Below are 25,486 nucleotides of genomic sequence, written 5' to 3'. Positions count from 1 at the left end.
ATTGGTGCTTTGTGGCAAAAGCACTGAATTGTGAGCCAGGGGTCTGGGTCTTAACCCAAGCTCCACTCTGACTGAGTTCCACTGTCTTGGCCTTGCTCTCTGGAGCCCTCTCCAGACATCACTGGGAATCCTGGCAAGTTCTTAATAAGGACAGTGCCCAGAAATCTCAGCTCAGAGTGGTCAAGCTTGTAGGTACCATAGACCTTATTAAATCTAACCCCTTCAATGTGCAGATCAGAAGACTCAGGTGCAGAGAGGTGAAGGGACTTGCCAGCATCACACAACAAGTCAGGGACAGAGCCAGGACCTGGACCCAGATCTCCAGCCTCTCTTTCCCCACTGCAGTCTAGGGTAGCATCAGGGGGACTGAACTGGAGAGCAGCTGGAGGCAGAAGACCAGGAGGTCACAGCCCCACCCAGACCAGAGATCATGAGGCGAGGACTAGTCAGAAAATGTTTATTGAGCTCCTCACCCTGCTCCCTATCTTGGGCCCATCTGAGGAGTATTGAGCACCCACACAGAGGGACCACAAAGAAAATGAACCTGGTGGGGTTCCAGAAGGAGGAGACATAGGTGGACATGGTATTCATGAGAAGGAAAGGGCATCAGGAGCACACTTGGATAAGGGTCTAGGAAGGTCTACTAGAATAACACCAAGAAAATATTTTAGAAACAAGGTCTCGCTATGTTGCCCAGGTTGGTCTCAAACTCGTGGCCTCAAGCAATCTGCCAGCCTCTGCCTCCCGACCTGCTGGGATTACAGGTACGAACCACCACAATCAGCCCCATGTTTCTTGAGCTGTTACTCCATTCCAGGAGCCTGTCACTTGGGCCCCCTCTGGTTCTTGACCAAGGTATCCACCTCCTTCATGAACCGGAGACACAGCTCATCTTCCCATGGCAAAGCAATGCACTGCACAGCCACTGGAAGTCCCACGGATCCACTCATCACCTGCCAGGAGAGAGGGTCGGGAACTCAGAGCCTGCTTCCTGCTCACAGGCTCCTTGCCTGGCTCTGTTCATCATCCATGCTGCTCTGGGCCTCTGTACCAAGGGCTGGTCTAGGTGATGCTTCAGTCCAAACATTCCTTTCTCAATCTACATTAAGGTAAAAATTACCTAGATCTCAGAATTCCAGGCTTCCTCAGCTCTCAGTGAAACCCGAAAAGACTGTTCCGATTTTACTGTCCGTAGTTCTCCAGGGTTAGCATGTAAAACTTGATCCCTATGCAGAATGCTGATTATAATGATGAAATAGAAAGCTGAGCATCCACCCAATGTTCAGGCAAGAGAAAGAAGAGTATGCTAATCCCTGATCCAGATCCTGGTTACCCTTTCACAGTGAAAGCATTGCCTTGGCCCAAAACAGGCCCAGGAACATGGGGGCTAAGCCTGGGCCCCTGCCATGAAATTCAGACATCCTTGTAGGAATTTAAATCTGTTTTCTTCGCTTTATGATGATATCATTTGAGGCTGTATTTGCCTTTGTCTCTGGAGTCAGATCACCTGGCTTCAAGTCCTAGCTCCTCCACTTCAATTGGCTGTATGGCTTTGGTCCAGTCCCTTAATCTGTCTGTGCCTCCATTTTCCTCATTTAAAAAAACCTCACAAGAGAGCTATGGAATGTAATGATTTCATATTTATACACAGCATTTTTAACCACCTCCTGGAACCGAGTAAGTGCTCAAGACACATAAGGTAGTGTCATTATTGTTATTTTCTCAGAATTCAGGTCAGCAGTTCCACTGGGTAACTCTAGCACTAAAATCAATTTCCAGAAAAAGTAAGTCAGTTAATGTCCGACTCAGACACGTGCATATGTTTCAGAGTCGGCCTCTTTCTCTTCCTCCCACTCCTTCTCTCTCACCAAAGCCAGGTGTGTTATTATAGACCCTGCAGTTAAACATGCGGTAATATTTCCTTTTATGAAACCACCTCTGAATGACTAACAGTCCCATTTATTGAACACTTCCTATACATAACACCTTATGCAAATTGCTTCATTCTCTTTTTCAAATTAATTAACCTTTAGCACAACCCTGCAAAGTAGATGTTTTTATTCCCACTTTCCAGGTGAAGAAACAGAGGTCCCAAGAGAGGTCATGTCCAGACCAGAAACCCAGTAAGCTCCTAATAGGAGCTTTTACCCTGCTCCACCCTCCCTGCCTCTAAGATCAAGTTTACTTACAGAAATGCAAAGAAGGCCTAGTGCAATGACACACACCTGTAATCCCAGCACTTTGGGAAGCCAAGGCAGGCAGACCATTTGAGGCCAGGTGTCCGAGACCGGCCTGGCCGACATGGTAAAACCCTGTCTCTGCTAAAATTACAGAAATTAGCTGGGCACTAGCACTGAAATGTCCTTTGAAAAAAAAAAAAGAATGAAAAATTAGCTGGGTGTGGTGGTGCATGCCTGTAATCCTAGCTACACTTGGGAGGCTGAGGCAGGAGGACGGCTCAAACTCGGGATGTGGAGGTTGAAGTGATCTAAGATGGCACCACTGCACACCAGCCTGGGTGAAAGAGCAAGACTCCATCTCAAAAAAAGGAAAAGAAGAAAAAAGGGAGGAGGAGGAGGAGAAGAATAAATGCAAAGAAGACCACTGGTTCTGCAGTTTTCTCCCCTGACATGGATGGGGCTGACGTGGAGGTCAAATGATGTGTCCTCAGGGTTGGGGTGAAACTAGCATAAGTGACAAAGGGTAACACCAGGAATGACCAGCCCCGCCCTACTCTCTCCACCACCACCTACTGGGGCCCCGGCCCTGATTTGTCCCCTGCAGGAGAAGCTCAGAGAAGGAAACTGACCTCTGGGAAATGTTTGTCAGAACTATCTCCGTAGTACCCCTTGTAGAAGGCCAGCTCCTCCTCGTCCTGTGGTGTCACAGTAGTAACAGGCACTACGCCTACGGGAAAGTCCAGGACGTTGTACAGGCTCACGTAGGACTGGCATTCTGCAGGAAGATCCAGATAAGCTCAGGACACCGACTGGTGTCCTGTGTCATCTTGACAATGGCCTCAAGCTCTCCCCAGGGTGGAGGGAAGGAGGGAATCCGAATTGCAGAAGCCTTACTCAGTGCCAGGCACTGTGCTGGCCTCATCACATTGCTTATCCCTTGAGTTCTCTCGACTCTGTGAGGTGGGGAGTGTACCAATTGCCTGTGTACCAATGAGGAAATCGAGTGTCAGGGTTAGGGTCTTTTCCAAGGCTACATAGCTAGTGAATGGCAGAGGATTCAGCCCATGCCTTCCTGGGCACAGGACTTCAAGATAGCAGGGGTGTACAGTGCCACCTGGAGTGGACAGCTTTTCTGCAGCAGCCACTTGTGTGCAGAGAGAGTCAGGTGTGGGATGCATCTTTGGCTGGCCACAGTGAGGGAACGAGGAAGACACGTTCTTAAGGTCAGGGGAGAGGAGTCCAGGCTCCAGTTTGGAACTTGGTTTCATCCTGCCTTGGGCAGCACCTTTGAAACCAGCACCTGTGCATGGGACCCAGGAATGGCCCAGATACTACGCTGTTTCAGGCAGGCTGGGCTAAAGACGCCTTTTGAAATGGGGCAGCAGAGACCAAGAGTAAATGGATCAGCCTGGTGTGGTGGCTCACCTCTGTAATCCCAGCACTTTGGGAGTCTGAGGTGGGTGGACCACCTGAGGTTGGGAGTTCGAGACCAGCCTAGCCAACATGGTACAACCCCATGTCTACTAAAAATGAGAGAAATTCTGGGGTGATGGAATATATATCCTATAAATTCTAAAAATATATTCCGTATTTCTGATTATAGTGGTGGTTTTACAACCGTATACATTTGTTGAAATTCATCAAATTGCACCTAAAATCAATGAATTTTATAGCATATAAATTATACTTCCATAAAGTTCATTTCTAATGTGAATGGAAATTGCTAACAGGTAGAAGTTTTCTTTTCAGAGTGACAGAAATGTTCAGAAATTAGATAATGGTGGTGGTTGCATGGCATTTTGAAATACTAAAAAACACTTAATTATATGCTTTAAAATGATGAATTTGTGTTATCTGACTTTTATCTCAATTTAAGAAATATTTTTAAAAAGTGAATGGAGACAGAGGGCAAGGTCTCAGAAGCTGGGGCGGGACTCCCAATCTCAACTCCACCAGGACCCAATGTGCTCTCACCTGGTGATTGGGAGAAACAACCTATACAGAAGGCAGGGGCTACAACTGGCGTCAGCAGCACATCCAAGTCCAGGGACCTCCACTTGGCTATGAACTCTTGCTGATATTCCTGCAGGGACAGTGAGGGGTCGGGGGGTAGGACTGGCAGGGGTTACTGTTTGTCAGACAAGGTCAGATGCTGCCAGGCAGCATTGAGTTGCACATCAGGAAGAAATCTCAGGCTATGAGCTGTGGCCTGAGATACCTGCGGAGGTTCAGGGTCTTCCCAGGGACAAAGGTGAGGCAATGGGAAGCTGAATCTCAGGTCACAAAGATTTGGGTACAATGCTCCAGGTAGATGGATTAGAATAACCTCTGAGGTCACCAGGCCTCCCCACCCAGGTCCAGCTGGGCCTCCCCTGCAGGCCAGGACATAACTCTGGCCACTCAGGGCACTACCCAGATCTCTGCAGCCCAGGCTTCAGCAACCCCTCAAGGTCTTCCTAGGCTTGCATTACCTCCACTGCTGTGTGCTGCTCCCACAGTTTCTTGGGTGTCCTGAGAGAATGAGAAAGACTCGGAGAAGTTCAAAGGTCAGCATGGGAGGGACCCCTTTTATACAAATGAGGACATGACACCCAAGGCCTCAATGCAGGCTACAAATTAGCTGATGGGGTGGGAGTGACCCTGTGTCTTGTCCCCTGGCCAAGACATCTTGCCTGCCCAAGGTCCCCAAGAACACACATCTTCTGGTCAATCTACCCCTCATTGACCAGGCACGGGAACTCATGGGCTGCCTCAAAGGCTCCTTACCCTAATCTATGAGACACCCAGTTAGCCCTCAGTCCAGGCCAACCCAACTCTGCCCAGCGTCTCAACTCCAACCCTCACCAGGCCAAGCCCAACAGCAAACCCAAGCCCATGCCAGAGTCCTCTCCCAACCTCATCTCTATCGCCTACCTAGCCCCACCCAACTCCAGCCTCAGTCACAACCCGCCTCCAAATCTATCTTCGCCCCAACTCCAACTCAAACCAACTCCAAGCCCAGCCTCAGTCTTAAGCCCATCCCCAAATAAAACCTAATCTCAACTTCAGCCCCACACTTACCTAAACCTAGCTGTAATTCAGATCTTTTTTTTTTTTTCTTGAGATGGAGTCTCTCTGTCACCCAGGCTGGAGTGCAGTAGCATCATCTTGGCTCACTGCAACCTCTACCTCCTAAGTTCAAGCGATTCTCCTGTCTCAGCCTCCTGAGTAGTTGGAATACAGGCACATGCCACCACGGCAGGCTGATTTTTGTACTTTTAGTAGAGACGGGGTTTTATCATGTTGTCCTAGCTGGTCTTGAACCCCTGGCCTCAAGTAATCCTCCTGCCTTGGCCTCCCAAAGTGCTGGGATTACAGGCATGAGCCACCGCACCAGGCCTTAATTCAGATCTCAGCTCCAAATCAAGTCCCAATACCAATCAAAAAGTTTCAATCTAACACTAATGTCAGGCATGATCCCAAAACCTAATTAGAGTTCAAAATCTAAATAGCTCCCCTCTAAGTGGACACCAACTGTAGCCACCCCTCCTCAATTCCCACCACCACATGGGCAACCGTTGTGAGCAGGAGCTGGTCCTTGGGAGACTCACCCCACTCCACGAATCTCTTCAAATTGCTGGCTAGTTCGGGGATACTAGAGGGGGGATGAGAGGGGGAGTTCAACTTCAGAACCCACAAAAAGCAGCCAGCCTGCCCAGGAGGGGGTCCAAGAAGGGTGGCATTGCTCAGCACACTGACACGGAACCCTCTAATTCTCAACAAGCCTATATCACTTCACCAAGCCCTGAGCCCCTCCAAGCTCACACCCTCCCTCTAGCCCTCCAAGTCCCCTCCTCCCTTTCTTTTTTTTGAGATGAAGTCTTGCTCTGTCACCCAGACTGGAACGCAATGGCACGATCTCAGCTCACTGCAACCTCCACCTCCCAGGTTCAAGTGATTCTCCTGCCTCAGCCTCCTGATTAGCTGGGATTACAGGTCAGTGCCACCACAAGCAACTAATTTTTGTATATTTTTTTTAGTAGAGGCGGGGTTTCACCATGTTGGTCAGGCTGATCTCGAACTCCTAACCTCGGGATCCATCCACCTCGGCCTCCCAAAGTGCTGGGATTACAGGTGTGAGCCACCATACCTCTTTCCCCTTTCTGAGCCTCCTCTCTGAAACCCCTTCCCCTCTCTGTGAGCACCCCACTCTTTTAGCCCTATCCTCTTCTTTTACTATTTTTTTAAAATTAATTTTATTTTGTTTTGTTTTGAGACAGAGTCTTGTCACCCAAGCTGGAGTGCAATGCACGATCTCAGCTCACTGCAGCCTTGACCTTCTGGCCTCAAGCAATCCTCCCACCACAGCCTCCAGAGTAGCTAGGACCACAGGCATGCACCACCACACCCAGCTAATCTTTTTTTTTTCAATTGCATTTTAGGTTTTGTGACATGCAAGACTGTTGCATAGGTACACACATGGCCGTGTAATTTGCTGCCTTCCTCTCCTTCACCTATATCTGGCATTTCTCCCCATGCTATCTCTCCCCAGCTCCCCACCCCCTGCTGTCCCTCCCCTATTCCCCGCTACAGACCCCACTGTGTAGTGCTCCCCTCCCTGTGTCCATGTGTTCTCATTGTTCAACACCTGCCTATGAGTGAGAACATGCGGTGTTTGATTTTCTGTTCTTGTGTCAGTTTGCTGAGAATGATGGTTTCCAGATTCATCCATGTCCCTACAAAGGACACGAACTCATCATTTTTGATGGCTGCATAATATTCCATCGTGTATATGTGCCACATTTTCCTTGTCCAGTCTATCATCAATGGGCATTTGGGTTGGTTCCAGGTCTTTGCTATTGTAAACAGTGCTGCAATGAACATTCGTGTGCATGTGTCCTTATAGTAGAACGATTTATAGTCCTTTGGATATATACCCAGTAATGGGATTGCTGGGTCAAATGGAATTTCTGTTTCTAAGTCCTTGAGGAATAGCCACACTGTCCTCCACAATGGTTGAACTAATTTACACTCCCACCAATAGTGTAAAAGTGTTCCTATTTCTCTACGTCCTCTCCAGCATCTGTTGTCTCCAGATTTTTTAATGATTACCATTCTAACTGGTGTGAGATGGTATGTCAGTGTAGTTTTGATTTGCATTTCTCTAATGACCAGTGATGATGATAATTTTTTCATATGTTTGTTGGCCTCATGTATGTCCTCTTTTGTAAAGTGTCTGTTCATATCCTTTGCCCACTTTTGAATGGGCTTGTTTGTTTTTATCTTGTAAATCTGTTTGAGTTCTTTGTAAATTCTGGATATCAGCCCTTTGTCAGATGGGTAAACTGCAAAAATTTTTTCCCATTCTGTTGGTTGCCGATTCACTCTAGTGACTGTTTCTTTTTCCGTGCAGAAGCTGTGGAGTGTGATTAGGTCCCATTTGTCTACTTTGGCATTTGTTGCCACTGCTTTTGGTGTTTTGTTCATGAAGTCCTTGCCTACTCCTATGTCCTGAATGGTTTTGCCTAGATTTTCTTCTAGGGTTTTTGTGGTGTTAGGTCTTATGTTTAAGTCTTTAATCCATCTGGAGTTAATTTTAGTGTAAGGTGTCAGGAAGGAGTCCAGTTTCTGCTTTCTGCACATGGCTAGCCAGTTTTCCCAACACCATTTATTAAACAGGGAATTCTTTCCCCACTGCTTGTTTTTGTCAGGTTTGTCAAAGATCAGATGGTTGTAGATATGTTGTGTTGCCTCCAAGGCCTCTGTTCTGTTCCATTTGTCTATATCTCTGTTTTGGTACCAGTACCATGCTGTTTTGATTACTGTAGCCTTGTAATATAATTTGAAGTTCGGTAGTGTGATGCCTCCTGCTTTGTTCTTTTTGCTTAGAATTGACTTGGCTATGTGGGCTCTCTTTTGGTTCCATATGAAGTTTAAGGTGGTTTTTTCCATTTCTGTGAAGAAGGTCATTGGTAGCTTGATGGGGATAGCATTGAATCTGTAAATTACTTTGGGCAGTATAGCCATTTTCATGATATTGATTCTTCCTAACCATGAGCTTGGAATGTTTCTCCATCTGTTTGTGTCCTCTCTTAATTCGTTGAGCAGTGGTTTGTAGTTCTCCTTGAAGAGGTCCTTTATGTTCCTTGTTAGTTGTATTCCTAGGTGTTTTATTCTCTTTGTAGCAATTGTGAATGGCAGTTCGTTCTTGATTTGGCTCTCTTTAAGTCTGTTATTGGTGTATAGGAATGTTTGTGATTTTTGCACATTGATTTTGTATCCTGAGACTTTGCTGAAGTTGCTTATCAGTTTCAGGAGTTTTTGGGCTGAGACGATGGGGTCTTCTAGATATACAATCATGTCGTCTGCAAATAGAGACAATTTGGCTTCCTCCTTTCCTATTTGAATAGCTTTTATTTCTTTTTCTTGCCTGATTGCTCTGGCTAGAACTTCCAGTACTATATTGAATAGGAGTGGTGAGAGAGGGCATCCTTGTCTAGTGCCAGATTTCAAAGGGAATGCTTCCAGTTTTTGCCCATTCAGTATGATATTGGCTGTTGGTTTGTCATAAATAGCTTTCAGGGCCGGGCATGGTGGCTCAAGCCTGTAATCCCAGCACTTTGGGAGGCCAAGGCAGGTGGATCACAAGGTCAAGAGACTGAGACCATCCTGATCAACATGGTGAAACCCCGTCTCTACTAAAAATACAAAAAAAAATTAGCTGGGCATGGTGGCGCGTGCCTGTAATCCCAGCTACTCAGGAGGCTGAGGCAGGAGAATTGCCTGAACCCAGGAGGCAGAGGTTGCAGTGAGCCGAGATCATGCCATTGCACTCCAGTCTGGGTAACAGGAGTGAAACTCTGTCTCAAAAAAAAAAAAAGAAAAAAAAATAGCTTTTATTATTTTGAGATACGTTCTGTCAATACCTAGTTTATTGAGGGTTTTTAGCATAAAGGGCTGTTGAATTTTGTCAAAGGCCTTCTCTGCATCAATTGAGATAATCATGTAGTTTTTGTCTTTGGTTCTGTTTACGTGGTGAGTTACATTTATAGACTTGTGTATGTTGAACCAGCCTTGCTTCCCCGGGATGAATCCTACTTGATCATGATGAATAAGTTTTTTGATTTGCTGTTGCAATCGGCTTGCCAATATTTTATTGAAGATTTTTGCATCTATGTTCATCATGGATATTGGCCTGAAGTTTTTTTTTCTTATTGAGTCTCTGCCGGGTTTTGGTATCAGGATGATGTTGGTCTCATAAAATGATTTGGGAAGGATTCCCTTTTTGGGGGTTATTTGGAATACTTTCAGAAGAAATGGTACCAGCTCCTCTTTGTATGTATGGTAGAATTCAGCTGTGAACCCATCTGGACCTGGGCTTTTATTGTGTGATAGGCTCTTAATTGCTGCCTCAACTTCAGACCTTGTTATTGGTCTATTCAGGGTTTCGACTTCTTCCTGGTTTAGGCTTGGGAGGAGACAAGTGTCCAGGAATTTATCCATTTCTTCCAGGTTTACTAGTTTATGTGCATAGAAATGTTTGTAATAATATCTGATGATGGTTTGAATTTCTGTGGAATCTGTGGTGATATCCCCTTTATTGTTTTTTATTGCATTTATTTGGTTATTCTTTTTTTACTTTTCTATTAATCTGGCTAGTGGTCTATTTTGTTGATCTTTTTGAAAAACCAGCTCCTGGATTTATTGATTTTTTTGAAGGGTTTCTTGTGTCTCTATCTCCTTCAGTTCTGCTCTGATCTTAGTTATTTCTTGTCTTCTGCTAGGTTTTGAGCTTTTTTGATCTTACTCCTCTAGCTCTTTCAATTTTGACTTTAGGGTGTCAATTTTGGATCTCTCTACTCTTCTCATGTGGGCACTTATTGCTATATATTTTCCTCTAGAGACTGCTTTAAATGTGTCCCAGAGATTCTGGTATGTTGTGTCTTCATTCTTGTTGGTTTCGAAGAACATCTTTATTTCTGCCTTCATTTCATTGTTTATCCAGTCAACATTCATGAGCCAGTTGTTCGGTTTCCATGAAGCTATGTGGTTCTGAGTTAGTTTCTGAATTCTGAGTTCTAATTTGATTGCACTGTGGTCTGAGAGACTGTTTATTATGATTTTCATTCTTTTGCATTTGCTGAGGAGTGATTTACTTCCAATTATGTGGTCAATTTTAGAGTAGGTGTGATGTGGTGCTGAGAAGAATGTATATTCTGTGGATTTGGGGTGGAGAGTTCGGTAAATATCTATCAGGTTTGCTTGTTCCAGGTCTGAGTTCAAGTCCTGGATATCCTTGTTAATTTTCTGTCTGGTTGATCTGTCTAATATTGACAATGGGGTGTTAAAGTCTCCCACTATTATTGTGTGGGAGTCTAAGTCTCTTTGTAAGTCATTAAGAACTTGCCTTATGTATCTGGGTTCTCCTGTATTGGGTGCATATATATTTAGGATCGTTAGCTCTTGTTGCACTGATCCTTTTACCATTATGTAATGTCCTTCTTTGTCTCTTTTGATCTTTGTTGCTTTAAAGTCTATTTTATCAGAGACGAGAATTGCAGCTCCTGTTTGTTTTTTTTGTTTTTTTTTTTCTCTCTCCATTTGCTTGGTAAATCTTCCTCCATCCCTTTATTTTGAGCCTTTGTGTATCCTTGCATGTGAGATGGGTTTCCTGGATACAGCACAACGATGGGTTTTGGCTTTTTATCCAATTTGCCAGTCTGTGTCTTTTGATTGGTGCATTTAGCCCATTTACATTTAGGGTTAATATTGTTATGTGTGAATTTGATACTGCCATTTTGATGCTATCTGGCTGTTTTGCCTGTTAGTTGATGCAGATTCTTCATTGTGTTGATGCTCTTTACCATTTGGTATGTGTTTGGAGTGGCTGGTACTGGTTGTTCCTTTCTATGTGTAGTGCCTCTTTCAGGAGCTCTTGGAAAGCAGGCCTGGTGGTGATGAAATCTCTGAGTACTTGCTTGTTTGCAAAGGATTTTATTTTTCCTTCACTTATGAAGTTTAGTTTGGCTGGATATGAAATTCTGGGTTGAAAGTTCTTTTCTTTAAGGATGTTGAATATTGGTCCCCACTTTCTTCTGGCTTGTAGGGTTTCTGCCAAGAGATCTGCTGTGAGTCCGATGGGCTTCCCTTTGTGGATAACCCGACCTTTCTCTCTGGCTGCACTGAGCATTTTCTCCTTCATTTTAACCCTGGTAAATCTGATGATTATGTGCCTTGAGGTTGCTCTTCTTGCGGAATATCTTTGTGGTGTTCTCTGTATTTCCTGGACTTGAATATTGGCCTACCTTGCTAGGTTGGGGAAATTTTCCTGGATAATATCCTGAAGAGTATTTTCCAGCTTGGATTTATTCTCTTCATCACATTCAGGTACACCTATCAAATGTAGATTAGGTCTTTTCACATAGTCCCATATTTCTTGAAGACTTGGTTAATTCCTTTTTACTCTTTTTTCTCTAATCTTGCCTTCTCATTTTATTTCATTGAGTTGATCTTTGACCTCTGATATACTTTCTTCTGCCTGGTCAATTGTTGAAACTTGTGCATGCTTCGGGAAGTTCTCGTGTTGTGTAATTCTTTTCTTTTTTTTTTTTTTGAGACGGAGTTTTGCTCTTCTTACCCAGGCTGGAGTGCAATGGCATGATCTCGGCTCACTGCAACCTCCACCTCCTGGGTTCAAGCAATTCTCTTGCCTCAGCCTCCTGAGTAGCTGGGATTACAGGCACGCGCCACCATGCCCAGCTAATTTTTTGTATTTTTAGTAGAGACGGGGTTTCACTATGTTGACCAGGATGGTCTCAATCTCTTGACCTCATGATCCACCTGCCTCAGCCTCTCAAAGTGCTGGGATTACATGCGTGAGCCACCGCGCCTGGCCCTTGTTGTATTTTTCAGCTCCATCAATTCACTTATATTCCTCTCTGAGTTGTCCATTCTTGTTAGCATTTCATCAAATCTTTTTTCAACGTTCTTAGTTTCTTTGCATTGGGTTAGAACATGTTCTTTTAGCTCACAGAAATTTCTTATTACCCACTTCTCAAGCCTAATTCTGTCATTTCATCACAATCATTCTTTATCCAGCCTTGTTCCCTTGCTGGTGAAGAGTTGTGATCCCTTGCAGGAGGGGAGGTGTTCTGGTTTCGGGTATTTTCATCCTTTTTGCACTAGTTTCTTCCCATCTTTGTGGATTTATCCACCTATCGTCTGTGTAGTTGCTGACTTTCAGATTGGGTCTCTGAGTGAACATCCAGTTTGTTGATGATGAAGTTATTTCTGTTTCTTAGTTTTCCTTCTAACAGTGTGGTCCCTCTTCTGTAGGACTGCTGAGGTCCACTCCAGGCCCTGCTTGCCTGGGGACCACCTGCAGCAGCTGCAGAACAGTAAGGGTTGCTACCTGTTTCTTCTTCTGCTCTCTTTGTCCCAGAAGGATGCCTGCCAAATGTCAGTCTGATATCTCCTTTATGAAGTAACTCTTTGGATACACAGGGGTCAGGGAGCTGCTTGAGGAGACAGTCTGTCCTTTATAGAGCTCAAGTGCTTAGCTGTGAGCTCTGTTGTTCATTCAGAGCTGCTGGGCAGGTACATTTAAGTCTGCTATAGAAGAACTCATAAACCCCTTTTTTCTCCTGGTGCTCTGTCCTGAGGAGTTAGGGCTTTATTCATGAGTTTCCATTGTGCTGCTGCCTTTTTATCAGGGCTGCCCTGCCCAGCAAGGAGGCAGCCTAGTCACTGTCTGCCTGCAGAGGCTTTGCTGAGGTGCTCTGGGCTCCGCCCAGCTGCCGTGTGAACTTCCCTGCAGTCCTGTTTATATGGGTGTAATTAGAACTGCCTCGGCAATGGTGGCCCACCTCTGTAATGGTGGACTCTCTCTGTAATGGAAGGCTGCCTCAGCAATGGCAGACTACCTCCGTAGTGGTGGAGTACCTTGGTAATGGTGGATGCCCCTCCCCCACAGAGCTGGACCTTCCCGGGATCAGCTGTGCTTGCTGTAAAACTCTCAACCCAGAGTGTTTCCAGTTGCTGTTTATTTTTTTGTGGGGGTGGGACCAGCCGAGCCCGATCACCTGGCTCCCTGCCTCAGAGCCTTTTTTTTTAGTTGAACAGTTGACTCTTTCCCAGATGTTATAGTCGCCTGGAATCTGTGTGATTTCCCATGCGGTGATCCACTGCACCGGCTGAAACAGCAGCACTGAGATTCATGGAGCTTTTTTGCCTGGGAATCTCCTGGCCTGGCTCCGTTTCAGCCCCCTTTTTAATCAGATGAATGGGTGACTCTGCCTTCCTGGAGCTCCAATTGCCAGCTTAAAAGGGCACCCAGACCAGTGTATTTTGTATGGAGAACTGCCATGCCGGGGCTCCGGCAAAACAGCTGTGCCGGCCAAAACAGCCACACTGGAGACCCATGGGGCTCCTCCACCTGGGAATCTCCAGGTCTGTGGGCAATAAAAATCCATCTGGAAATGCGGTGTCCACTCGCCCTCTGCGCTTTCACTGGGAACTGCAATCCTAAACTGCTCCTAATCGGCCATCTTGGATCTTCCATTTATCTTCATTATTTTTAAAGAATGGAGTGTCACTATGTTCCCCACGCTGGTCTCAAACTCCTGGGCTCAAGCGATCCTCCTACCTTGGCCTCCCAAAGTGCTGGGATTACAGACATAAGCCACCACACATGCAGCCCCTCATTCTTCTTCCCGGTTTTGAACCCTTCTCTGAGGTTTCACCATTCTCTGGGCCTCATCCTCCTCTCTGACCCCACCCACTTCCACTCCTTCAGTAGGCCTCTGCTTTCTGAGCCCGTCTTCTCCCTGTGCTTCCTGCCCTTCCAAAGCTCTCTCTGACCAGGGCCTGCACTTACAATGTACATCAGGATCCAGGACAAGAAGCCCTTGATGGGGTCTGGCAGGCGGAGCTGGTTGACTAGGCCCTTGATGATGGGATCCACAATGTCCCCGTCTCTGAGGAACCAGTCTCAGATGGGTCAGTCACAGCCTTTAACCAATGGCCTGCCCCACAGCCACCCAACTCCCACTCCATAGACAAGAGGGAGGCCAAACCCAAAGATGCATTTCTGTTCTCAGTGCCATGCCTGGAACAGGGCCATCCTAAAGACAGGCCCAGTGGGTGACTTTTGGCATAAGGTCACATGATTAGCCAGAGGTATCCCTGCCCAGGGTCCCAGTTTCCCTCCTGGGACTCAGGTGGGCTCCAGCCCCGCTCCCCTACCCTGTTTCCACCATGCCCCACACCTGAGTCCCAGCAGATAACATACAGTTTCTCTAGAAGAGTGGCCCCTCCATCAGCAAACAGCCCCCCTGTGAACAAGTGTTTGATGGCGTATGCTGGCCGGGGGATGGAGAAGGGGATAACCTGGGGAAGCAGAGGCAGAGTCAGGGTCCAGAGCACCCCCCACCCTGCCAGATTCTCTGTCTCTGCATCCCCCAAGATTTCAAGAAGGACGCCACATCACCCCGTTCATCTCCATCCACCTCAGCACCTCAGCATGGCATGGGAAGCTTGTGTCACTGGTCGCTCTCCTGCCACACCTCCTCCCTCACCCTCACATGCAGATGCAACAGAACAGAACTAGAGCAGCCCTCATTTCCTGCATGCTTCACTGGGATCCAGCCAGCAGGACAAGTGCTTTGTCTATGGAACCGCATTTGATCTTCACAGCCACCCCATTGAATAGAAAACAAGCCCAGGGAGTTTAGAAGTCTAGCCCAAGATCAAGATCACATCGTAGAATCTCAAAGGGGAATTGAGGCCAGAACAAGCCCCTGGGGACAGGGGAAGTGGGGGTAGGGCTGGGAGTGGAGATTTTGAAGACAGAAAGCTCCTGACAGCCACTTGATGAAGGCAACAGAGACCCAAGCTAAAGGAATTATAGGAGTGAGTCTCTGAATCTCCACCACTGAGGGAGGAAGGCACAAAAGCTTGATGCCCCCTTATAGGGTAGGGCTCACCCTATCCCCACCTCTACCCCATCAGTCATCTCCAGAAAGCTCAGGGGGAACACAATTATCTCAGCAGCTCAAACTCAGACTCAGACGTAACCACCTTTGTCTCCAAGAATGGCCCATCCAGCATCCTCACACTGGTTCGGCCTCTCTCTGCCCAGTGCCAGGTGAGCCTACCTGGTGTCCTGCATCCTGGAGTAGCCGGCAGGTGAGCTGCACAGCCCTGGCCATGCTAGGCGAAGGCTGCGTGTAACCATCTGATTCATAGTAGCCGATTCGAAGGGGCCGGTTACTGGTGTAAACCTGCAGGCACAAGGGGCTGGGTGGAGTTCGGAGGAGAGATTGGGCTGGGGACAAGGTGGCCCCACTCTCTCCAGGAGCCATACTTTTAGGGCAGGTCCTTGGTCTACAGCTGTCCTCACCAAGGGAAGAATCCACATGGACACCCTAAGACCTCCTGGCAGCCTCCTTATATACTCTGCAGACTCTAGGTGCTCTAGGGAAGCCCCTGGAAGAAGGAGAAATGGATAAGGAGATGGGTGATGTGGGTAGATGTGATGGATAGTAGATAGATGGTAGACCGACTCCTGAGTTGGTAGGTGGATGGATGAGATGGTGAGTAGTTGGGTGGGCAGAGGCTTGAATCCATACGTGGGTGAGTGGATGAATGGATGGTTGGAGTTGAGCAGGTGGGCAGTAAGTAAGTCATGCACAGACATGAACACCTTTAAACTAGAGAGATGTTAGGAGAAGATGAGGATGAAGATGAATAGGGGCAAATACCCAGACCAGGGTCTGCAGTGGAGGGACCCTAGTCCTGGGAAGTGGGGTGCTGCCAGAAAGGTGGCTGCCCCTTACCTGTCACACAACGCATGTTTGTAGGGGCAAATCACAAACCTGAGATGATATGCAATGATCTCAGGTTGATAATGCTAAGAGGGGTGAAGGGAATCAGAGGAACAGACACTGCCAGGAGGTAGATAGAGACTGCCCTATGGAGAGGGTTCTGCAGTCAGATAGGGCTGGGTTCAAAACCCAGCTCTGCCAGTTACTAACTACATGATCACAGGCAAATCACTTCGCTTCCCCTCAGTCTCCCCAGCTGTAAACAGGAGGAGCACTGCTCATTCTATAGAGTGTTAGGAATGAATAAATGAAGGCTGATGTAGACAGAAGGGTGTGGGGAAATCTTCCAGCCTAACTTTTCTTTTTTTTTTTTTTTTTTGAGATGAAGTCTCACTCTGTCACCCAGCCTGGAGTGCAGTGGGATGATCTTGGCTCAATGCAACCTCTGCCTCACAGGCTCAAGCAATTCTCCGGCCTCAGCCTCCTGAGTACCTGGGATTACAGGGGCACACCGCCATGCCCAGCTAATTTTTGTATTTTTAGTAGAGACAGGTTTCACCATATTGGTCAGGCTGGTTTCGAACTCCTGACTTCATGATCCACCTGCCTTGGCCTCCCAAAGTGCCGGGATTATAGGTGTGAACCTCTGCACCCAGCCTTCAAGCCTAACCTCTTTATTGTACTGATGGGGAGGCTAAGGCCAAGAAAAGAGATGTGACTTGGCCAGGCTACCTAGAGGGTTAAAAGCCCAGCTTAACTGAATGCCACACTCTCTGAACCACAGCTGCTGAGTATTCTGCTGGCATGGGTTGGGTATATGGCACTGGAGGCCCTCTTTGGGGGCAATTACAGCTATAGCTCCAGATGGCCAAGAGGCCAAAGCAGCTGGTGTCCAGCAGGGACAGGAAACAAACTGGACTAAACATGTGGGCTTGTCACTCACTGCAGCCCGGGGTGGGAAAGAGGGTCTTCACCTTGGAAGGTAAGATGGCAGACAGGTCAGGAAGGAATGATGGTGGGGGTCAAGGAGCCCCCCAGGTCTGCTCTCCCACCTGGCTTACCTCCTCCCTGAAGGGCGTCCAGGGCACAGTGGGGTCCAGTCGGTGCATGTCTTCACTTAGCAGGGCTCGCAGGCACAGCGCCAGGCTCTCCACATCCCGGGCCATGGGGCCAGCCACCGTGCTCACTGCACAGAGAGGAGGGAAGAGAGGCAGGCACCTTTCAGATTTTTTGTTCTTGTTTGTTTTTGTTTTTTGGGACAAAGTCTCTTTCTGTCACCCAGGCTGGAGTGCAGTGGCATGATTTTGGCTCACTGCAACCACAGCCTCCGAGGTTCAAGCTATTCTCCTGCCTCAGCCTCCTGAGTAGCTAGGATTACAGGTGCCCACCACCACACCTGGCTAATTTTTGTATTTTTAGTAGAGACAGGGTTTCCCCATGTTGGCCAGGCTGGTCTCAAACTCCTGACCTCAAGTGATCTGCCTACCTCAGCTTCCCAAAGTGCTGGGATTACAGGCGTGAGCCACCATGCCCAGCCAGCACCTCTCATTTGTTCTGCTCTGGGGATCCCAACTGCCTGGCCTCAGAGGGTGGGTCCCAGGGTCATGGTCAGGATGAAGGAAGAGATTAAAGCTAAGTAGCAGGTCGGAAACCCTTCTCAGAGGGGCAAGGGTCACAGGACAAGGGGAGGCCGGGGGGGAACCGTGCAGTCCCCTCTCCCAGTCATCTGTGGAGCTGATCTGTCTGGAGATATGGGTTGAGCAAAGTGTCCTTGGCATGTTTAAAGACTGGCAGATTTGTCTTTAAATGGGTGTGGCCACAGGCACAGACAGGGACTTACCCGATTTCTTCCCCTTGATGGCAGAGGCAACTCCAGTGTAGCTGCAAAACACCCCCACCCAGAGCCCAGCATGTGAAGGGAAGGGCCTGGGTGCCAAGAGGCTTGAGCACCCAGGCAATGTGCTCCCCCAGGGCCCAGCCCACAAAAATAGGAGCTGCTTCAGCCTTCCGTGACTCTCTACTGCCCACAGCTTCAAGTCTGATCTCTTCAACTGCCTTTCACGGCTCTAACTCTTCATGGCTTCCCCTTCTAGCCTTTCCACACGTGCATATTGCTGTAGGCAAAGTCAGCCGCTTACATGCAGTCTTACAGCCTTCTAGACGCCACGTCATCTCTGCATGTCCGGCCCTCAAAACCAAGCTCAAATGCTGCCTCCTCCAGGAATCCCTCCCTTCCCTTGCCCTGCCTCTGAAAGTCAAGAGTATAAGCTTTTAATAAATCTCTGTTGAAGAAAATGTCAGCTTCCTCTTATGCATTCTCACAAGCTTTCACCTTCTCTTAGAGCCCTGATCACTTCTAAGTCATTTGCATGTCTAAGAGCACAGCAGGGGCAGGGGCTATGTCCAAGAGTGGTCTGTATCCCCAGTAGGGGCCATGGTGTGGGTACACAGAGTGGGGTCGAGGGATGGATGGACGGATGCATGCATGCATACATGAGAACACATGGATGGTTGGATGGATGGATGGTTGGATGAGCGGATGGGTGGATGGATGGATGGATGGATGGAGAGATGAATGGATAAATAAATAGTTGGAAGGAGAGGTGTGTGTAAGTTTTTCAAAGGCTGAGATATTTGTCTATTTTGTTCACTGCAGTAACCCAAGTAGCTGGTACCCAAGGAGCTGTGTGTCTGACACAGTAATTATTCCATAGAAATCTGTTAAACAAATAGCGGATGAGGCTGGGCACGGTGGCTCACGCCTGTAATCCCAGCACTTTGGGAGGCCGAGGCAGGTGGATCACGAAGTCGAGAGATCGAGACCATCCTAGTCAATATGGTGAAACCCCGTTTCTACTAAAAATACAAAAAATAAGCTGGGCATGGTGGCGCGTGCCTGTAATCCCAGCTACTCAGGAGGCTGAGGCAGGAGAATTGCCTGAACCCAGGAGGCAGAGGTTGCAGTGAGCGGAGATCGCACCATTGCACTCCAGCCTGGGTAAGAAGAGCGAAACTCCGTCTCAAAAAAATAAAATAAAAACAAATAGCAGATGAATGGTGAAATTGATGAATATAGATTGAGATGATGACCACGGAGGTGGTTGAATGGATGCAGGAGGGTAGATGGATAAATGGACAGATTGATGAGTAAGAGAAGGGGTATGTGGATGGATAGCTGTGTAGATTATTGAATTAATGAACTGATGAATTCACGAGTGGAAAGTCTATTCTACTGCCACCTGGACAAAACATGGTATGTTTAGCATGGCTATTGCAGGAATTATTTGAAGGCCTCCTACCCACTTCCGCTAGTACTAAGCAGAGTAGATGAGAGCTGACGGGAGGAGCAGACCCCTCTACTTCCCCAGCCCCTAGTTCCTCTAGGCTGGGCTGAGCCCACCCCACCACCACCATCAATGAGTACCTGAGGCGGGAACCTGTGGTGCGGAGGCCGTAGACACCACAGAAGCTGGCTGGTATGCGGATGCTGCCGCCTGTGTCAGTTCCCATGCCTAGGATGGACCCCCTTTCTGCTAGCAGAGCTGCCTCACCCCCTGAGGAGCCACCACATGTCTTCTTTAAGTTCAGTGGGTTCAAGGTCTGGCCATAGATGGGGTTGCTGCATTCCAAGCTAAGGGAAGCGGAAGAAAAGGAGCTGAGGGTGAAAGCCTCACTGGGCAGACCCCTCCCCATATGGGGGCCAACCACCCTCCAGGGTTAACCCCAGGGCTTCTTTGCGCCATGAGCTCCTCCCTAAGGCTGAGGCCTTCTGGTCTCCCTTCCAGCTGGGGTGAGGGGCTGCTGCAAGAAAGATCAAGATCAGACACCAGCCATGACTCCTAATATCAGAACCAAAGAGCCCACAGCTCTGCCATGAGAACTGTGAACAGGTTTCTCACAAAACATAGATGCACTACAGAGTAGGGAAGGGAGAGAAGAAGCAATGGAGAGAACAAAGAGAGAAGCCTGGGTAGAAATAGAACAATTCGAGAGAGAAACAGAATGTAGCTTCACAGAACCTTGGAGCCCAAAGGGCCCTTACAGACTGTGGAGTCCACCCACATGTTCTAAGATCAAGAAGCCCAGAGGAGAAACAGGGCCTGCCCAAGAACCCTGGTCTTTGAAGTCTGCACCCTCTGCCCTGAATCGGAACTTTAAAGAGCTGTTTCAGCCCTGGGGTCAGTCCAGCCCCGGACCCCAGCCAGCCCACTTCAGAGACCTGAGCAGTGTCTGTGGGATGTTGGTCTTAACAAAGGGGATGGCTCCTTGGGCCTTGAGCACTTTCACAATGACCCCGTCCTTGGTTGCAGGCTTCTCCAGGAACTGGGCCAGGCCACACGTAGAGTCATGTCCCTGCAGAGGAGGAACGTTACCTCCAGCTGTAGGGGTCAGGGTGGAACCACCCAGCTGGCTAATTTTCAACCTCATCCCACCCCTGACTCATACACACTCTCACACCCTTGGAGACACAAGCATGGCACTTCACAGGTGGCAGAAGAATTTGTTGGCTGAGAGTTTGGGGTTTAGAACCAGACTCCTGGGTTCAAACTTCAGTTTGCCACTTTGTAGCTGTGCGGTTTTACATCATTTGCCCAGGGTCACACACCGAGCCTCCCAGTGTCACATGCCAATATCCAGACTTGGTAGCACAAGTGCGCATATACACATTCACGTGCATGTACACCCCAGGCTTACCGTGCAGTCATAGGGGTCCTTGAGGCTCATGGGGACCCCATAAAGAAGGCCTCTCTCACTCTTCTTAAGCTTCTTCAACTCCTGCAGTTGCTCCTCACATTCCCCCAGGAAATCCGTCAGGCAGTTCACCTCCTGGTGCGCCTTCAGTGCCTGAGCAACAGTGAAGACACCAGGAAACAGCTCCAGATGAGGCCAGGGCCAAAGCAGGGCACTCGGCTGCCCTGGCCTCTCCTACCACCCTGAGGTGACTGTACCACCTCCCAAGTCAGTGGCATCACCACAGAGTTAGCCCTGCCCCTCAGCTCCTCTAAGTAGAACGATGGCAGGTGACATCCCCCACTCCAGCGCAGAGCCACCAGCTTGGATCCTGTGCCCTGGCCACCACCTGCTCTAAGTAGCTGCAGAGGACACTCTCCAGACTCAGCTCTTCAGTCCGAAGCCTCTGGGCCAGCTCTGCCAGGGGCAGCTCCAGAATTGGCTTGGGGTCTAGGTCCGGCTCCTGCAGATATAAGATGGAGTAGGCAGATATCAAAGACAGACCTGCTGAGGCCCACTCCCACACACTCCCATCACACCCCATATGCCCCTACACGCACAGCCGCACACATGTTCATGTTTCTTGGTACATGTTCCCACTCTCATGCTTAGCAATAAAAACATCTGCTGTGACTCCAGGTTGTCATGAAAACCCTCCAAGGGCACTGGTGCTCTCCTCTGCCTCTGTCCCCAGTGTCCAGCCCAGGGCCCGGCATGGAGAAGGGCCTCCCCGTTCGTGTTGCCCGTCAGCAGGGTCACAACTGGAGTGGGGGTGACTCCACACATGACATCATGCGACTAGGGGTTATGGAAGTGAAGTTCAGCCCTGGACAGCCTGCCTTCAGTGGGCATCCCAGGCATCCCCCCTCTCCTCCCTACCCAGTCCTCTCCCTGCTGAGCTGACCTTAGGGAAGTAAGAGTCCAGCTTGGATGGTAAGAGAGTTGGCACCACCTTGGCTGCACCTTTGGTCAGCTGGGTAACTGGAGGGGGGCCCTGCCCCTCCCATGGCCTAGGTCTCCTCAGAGAGGGAAGGACTAGGAGTGAATCCTGAGTCAGCCATGCTGGGGAACCACAGACAGACAAGCCCCTCAGCTGCTCTGAGCCTGGTCCTTCAGGGTATGAGGGAGGCCTGATACAAGCCCATCAGAACTGCTGTCCTGGCAAGTGTGACATGACAAGGGTCTAGCACACAGCAGGCACTCAGGAAGGCAAGTTATCTTCCTCTTTCCCCCCTCAGCTCTGGTGGAACCCTAATGCCTCCAAGCTGGATTATGGGCTGGGCAGGAAGACGTCATAGTGGGCTTTTCTTGGTCCTCGACAGGGGACTGCAAGTGATCTAATGACTCCAATTTATCAGGAGTACTTTGAAAGACAGGGCCATCTTTCAAAAGATGATAGCCACATTGAAAGAGCCTCACGGCAAATTCTAAAAATCAACAAATTATTTGGAAATTATTAGAATAATTGGATGAAAAATTAAGCCTCAAGTTGTATCACTTTTTGGTCATTTTAATGTACAATTTAGTGTGGATCTAACCATCCCCTCCTGCTCCATCCCACAGCCCCGTGGACATCCGGCCTTCTCTGTACTTAGGATGCTGTCTCCAACCTAGTTTGAAAAACAAAAAATATGTAACTTCAAGTTTTGTTTTTTTTTCGAGATAGAGTCTCGTTCTGTCACCCAGGCTGGAGTGCAATGGCACTATCTCAGCTCACTGCAACCTCTACCTCCTGGGTTCAAGCAACTCTCCTGCCTCAGCCTCCTGAGTAGCTGGGATTACAAGCATCTGCCACCACATCCAGTAATTTTTGTATTTTTAGTAGAGATGGGGTTTCACCATTTTGGTTAGGCTGGTCTCGAAGTCCTGACCTCATGATCCGCCTGCCTTGGCCCCCCAAAGTGCTGGTGTGAGCCACTGTGCCCTGCCGTAATTTAAAGTTTTTAGTGAATTGATGTATTATTGATGTTTCCAATGTGGTGGTTAAATCTTTAGTATCATAAAACCCTCAACTCTCAAGGTGGTTAAGCTCTGCCTGAGGTGAGCAGAGCTTCCTGGCCAAGAGCAGCTGGTCCATTTACCCAATGTGTCCTGGAATATTATTTTCTTTTTGTTTGTTTATTTATTGAAACAGTTATTTTTTTGAAATGGAGTCTCACCCTGTGACCCAGGCTGGAATGCAATGGCGCAATCTCTGCTCACTGCAACTTCCACCTCCAGGGCTCAAGCAATGCTCCTGTGTCAACCTCCTGAGTAGCAGGGACTACAGGTGCCCACCACCACACCTGGCTAATTTTTGTATTTTTAGTAGAGATGGGGTTTCACTATGTTGACCAGACTGGTCTCTGACTCCTGACCTCACCTGCCTTGGCCTCCCAAAGTGCTGGGATTAAAGGCGTGAGCCACCACGCCCAGCCAGGAATATTATTTTCTCTATGTTCTACAGAAACACTGCCTCATCTGGGGATTCTACCTCCCTGATACTTCCTTTCTTGTTTCTCCCTTCAGAAAACTCCTGCAGGTGCGGTGAGGTTCAGCTCACACACCACCTGTCTGGGGAGCCCTCCCCACATGACCCTCTCCAGACAGACCAGCCACCCTCCTCCCAAGTCGCCAGCTCTGTGGGCATCCGGCCTCACCACATTCTGCTAAGCTGTCACCTGGCATAGCCTGCACAGCTCTGCCTCCACCATGCCCCACCCAGGTTGGGAACATTTTTAGCACAAGCGTTAGTCAAGCATCAGATTCATAATTCAGCACAGGGCAAGACCTAGAGAAATCCCTTGGGAAATTTTACTAAACTCAGCTGAATTGGACTGGTTTGCCTGTGAGGGCTTGACCTGTGTCCCAGCCTTGCACCTCCCGTGGGACATAAAGGTGGACACCTGAGGTTTTAAGGGTACTGCTGGCGGAGAGAGGGTGACACGACTGGGAAGATGCCTCGGACAGACTGGTATAGCCTGTTGGGGAGAGAGCAAGGTGCTGAGAGCCAAGAAGCCTGAAGCCACGATGGGAGGCTGGAGACACCATGAATGACCTCACCTCAAACCCCTTCCTCTCCTTCCGACAACCAGACATCTACCCACTCCAGGTCCCCAGCCCAACAGCCCAGGCATCGACGCATTCACCAACTAGATGCCCAGACATACGCCGAACCAGCTGCCCCTGCACATCAGACACACAACCACACGTGAACACTCTACCAGACCTTCAGACCCACACTAGCCACATGTAGTTAGAGGTACACACTCCAACCAGTAACCCAACACATGCACACCCAGCCAGGCAGATAACCACACAGCCAGACCAGACACACACCTACCACGACACAATGAAACGCCAGCAGGAGGCACACAAAAGCTGGCCATCATCCGCAGCAATGGAAGCTGCACCCACCACCGCGCACAGATGGGGCCTCCACACACACACAGGACACCTCCATCATGCCCATTCACCACTGCAACCATTAGCCCAGACTTCTCGTCAGCCAGGGAGGGGCATCTGCTCTCTGGGGGCAGATTGATTTATCCAACTAATTAGCCCCAATTAATATTAATACACATACTCAGCAACTGCAGCAGCTCAGACAGAGAAGCTGCCCGTTGGGGCCATCAATCATGCTCCAGGGGACGGCAGAGGACACTCAGGAACTCCAGAGCATGGGAACATCACCTCAGGCACTATCCTCAGCCCCAAACCCCTGGCTCCCAGATGGAGTCCACCATCATCAACCAAAGCTGGGGACCCCAGGATACCATGAGCCCATCCCTCCAGGCAGCTGGGGAGCCCAAGGCCCAGAGATGGGTTGTCACATCGTCCAAGCTACACAGCAAATCCCAGGCTCAGTCTACATTTGTTTCCATGTCCCTCCTTCCCACCCTTCTCTCTGCCACCTGGAGCAGCAGGCTTTGCTGCTCCACCTCACCTGCCACTTCACCTGCCAGTCCCAGCCTGGCCAGCCACAGAGGTTATCCCAGTGCAATACCCCCACTCTGAGCTGCCAAAGCTGCCTTTTAAGACATGCAGCTTCCTGGGAGACCCCATCCTCAGCCCGCTGTGCTCTGCACTTCTCAGGGCTCAGCAAGCATTTTCAGAGCTGGATGAGATGGGGGGTGGGAGGGGACATTTAGACTAGGGTTCCTGTCTTGGAGTGTTAAAGGGCTGAGAGAGATCTGGCCTCCCTCCTCCAATTTTCTCCATCAGTTCATTTTATTTCAACAAATATCCCAAGTGAGCACCCCTCATGTTATTGATCCATGTGCCAAGAGCTGGGAGAACAGAGAAAGAACACACTGCCCGTAATCTCCAGGGTCTCAAAGGCCGGAGATGGAGGAAAACTGACAACCCCACACAGAGCTGGCATGGGGAGAGCCAGGGGCAGGGAACTGCCCACCTGCTCCCTGAGTCTGCAGGGGCTGGGGCCATGGACAGGAAGGGCATCCTGAGGTGTAGTCCTCCTGTTGGGATTGAGGGCCAAGGCCCCCTGGAGCTGGGGACCTCCGGGACCATGTCAACTCACCTGCTGCCGGAGCCGCTGGGCCAGGGCCTCCATCTTCTGCAGCGCTATGGCCCTCCGCTTCTGGGCCCTGGGGATCCTGTTCCGGGCTGGAGCGTGCCGCCAGGTGAGCAGGGCAGCCCCCAGCAGGGCAGCCCCCAGCAGCGTCAGCAGGAGCAGCATCACCAGGGAGTCAAACAGCCAAGCCACCCTGGGTACTGCGTGACCTGTGTGGATGCAGCTTCTCTTTCCTCAGGAACACATCCCATTTATCTGTC

At 49.0% G+C, this 25,486-nt stretch overlaps 1 protein-coding gene across 1 annotated transcript; it reads right to left on the bottom strand.

The window, feature by feature from the left end:
• Window positions 1-443: 443 nt before the first annotated feature.
• Window positions 444-25,453, bottom strand: LOC118142926 (vitamin D3 hydroxylase-associated protein-like). Its single transcript, XM_035251346.2, has 15 exons — window positions 25,233-25,453; window positions 21,063-21,176; window positions 20,678-20,827; window positions 20,202-20,335; window positions 19,407-19,613; window positions 17,823-17,863; window positions 17,044-17,168; window positions 15,314-15,439; window positions 14,449-14,546; window positions 14,035-14,134; window positions 5,771-5,814; window positions 4,652-4,691; window positions 4,155-4,263; window positions 2,810-2,955; window positions 444-953 (listed from the first exon to the last, which is right to left on the bottom strand). The coding sequence occupies exons 1-15, from the start codon at window positions 25,389-25,391 to the stop codon at window positions 825-827; spliced, it is 1,722 nt and encodes a 573-aa protein (XP_035107237.1). The 5' UTR covers window positions 25,392-25,453; the 3' UTR covers window positions 444-824.
• Between the last annotated feature and the right edge of the window lie 33 nt (window positions 25,454-25,486).

Source organism: Callithrix jacchus, chromosome 7 (assembly GCF_049354715.1).
Source record: "Callithrix jacchus isolate 240 chromosome 7, calJac240_pri, whole genome shotgun sequence".
Taxonomy (NCBI): Eukaryota; Metazoa; Chordata; class Mammalia; order Primates; family Cebidae; genus Callithrix; species Callithrix jacchus.
The sequence above is the reverse complement of the archived record's forward strand: the minus strand, read 5'-3'. Positions and strand labels throughout refer to the sequence as shown.

Excerpts from the sequence above, each read along its gene's own strand:
- LOC118142926 (XM_035251346.2), bottom strand. The coding sequence starts at position 25,391 with ATGCTGCTCCTGCTGACGCTGCTGGGGGCTGCCCTGCTGGGGGCTGCC. Across the intron at positions 20,828-21,062 it reads TCTGCAGCTACTTAGAGCAG|GCACTGAAGGCGCACCAGGA; the intron begins GTGGTGGCCAGG and ends ACTGTTGCTCAG. Across the intron at positions 14,547-15,313 it reads TCCAGGATGCAGGACACCAG|GTTATCCCCTTCTCCATCCC; the intron begins GTAGGCTCACCT and ends CTGCTTCCCCAG.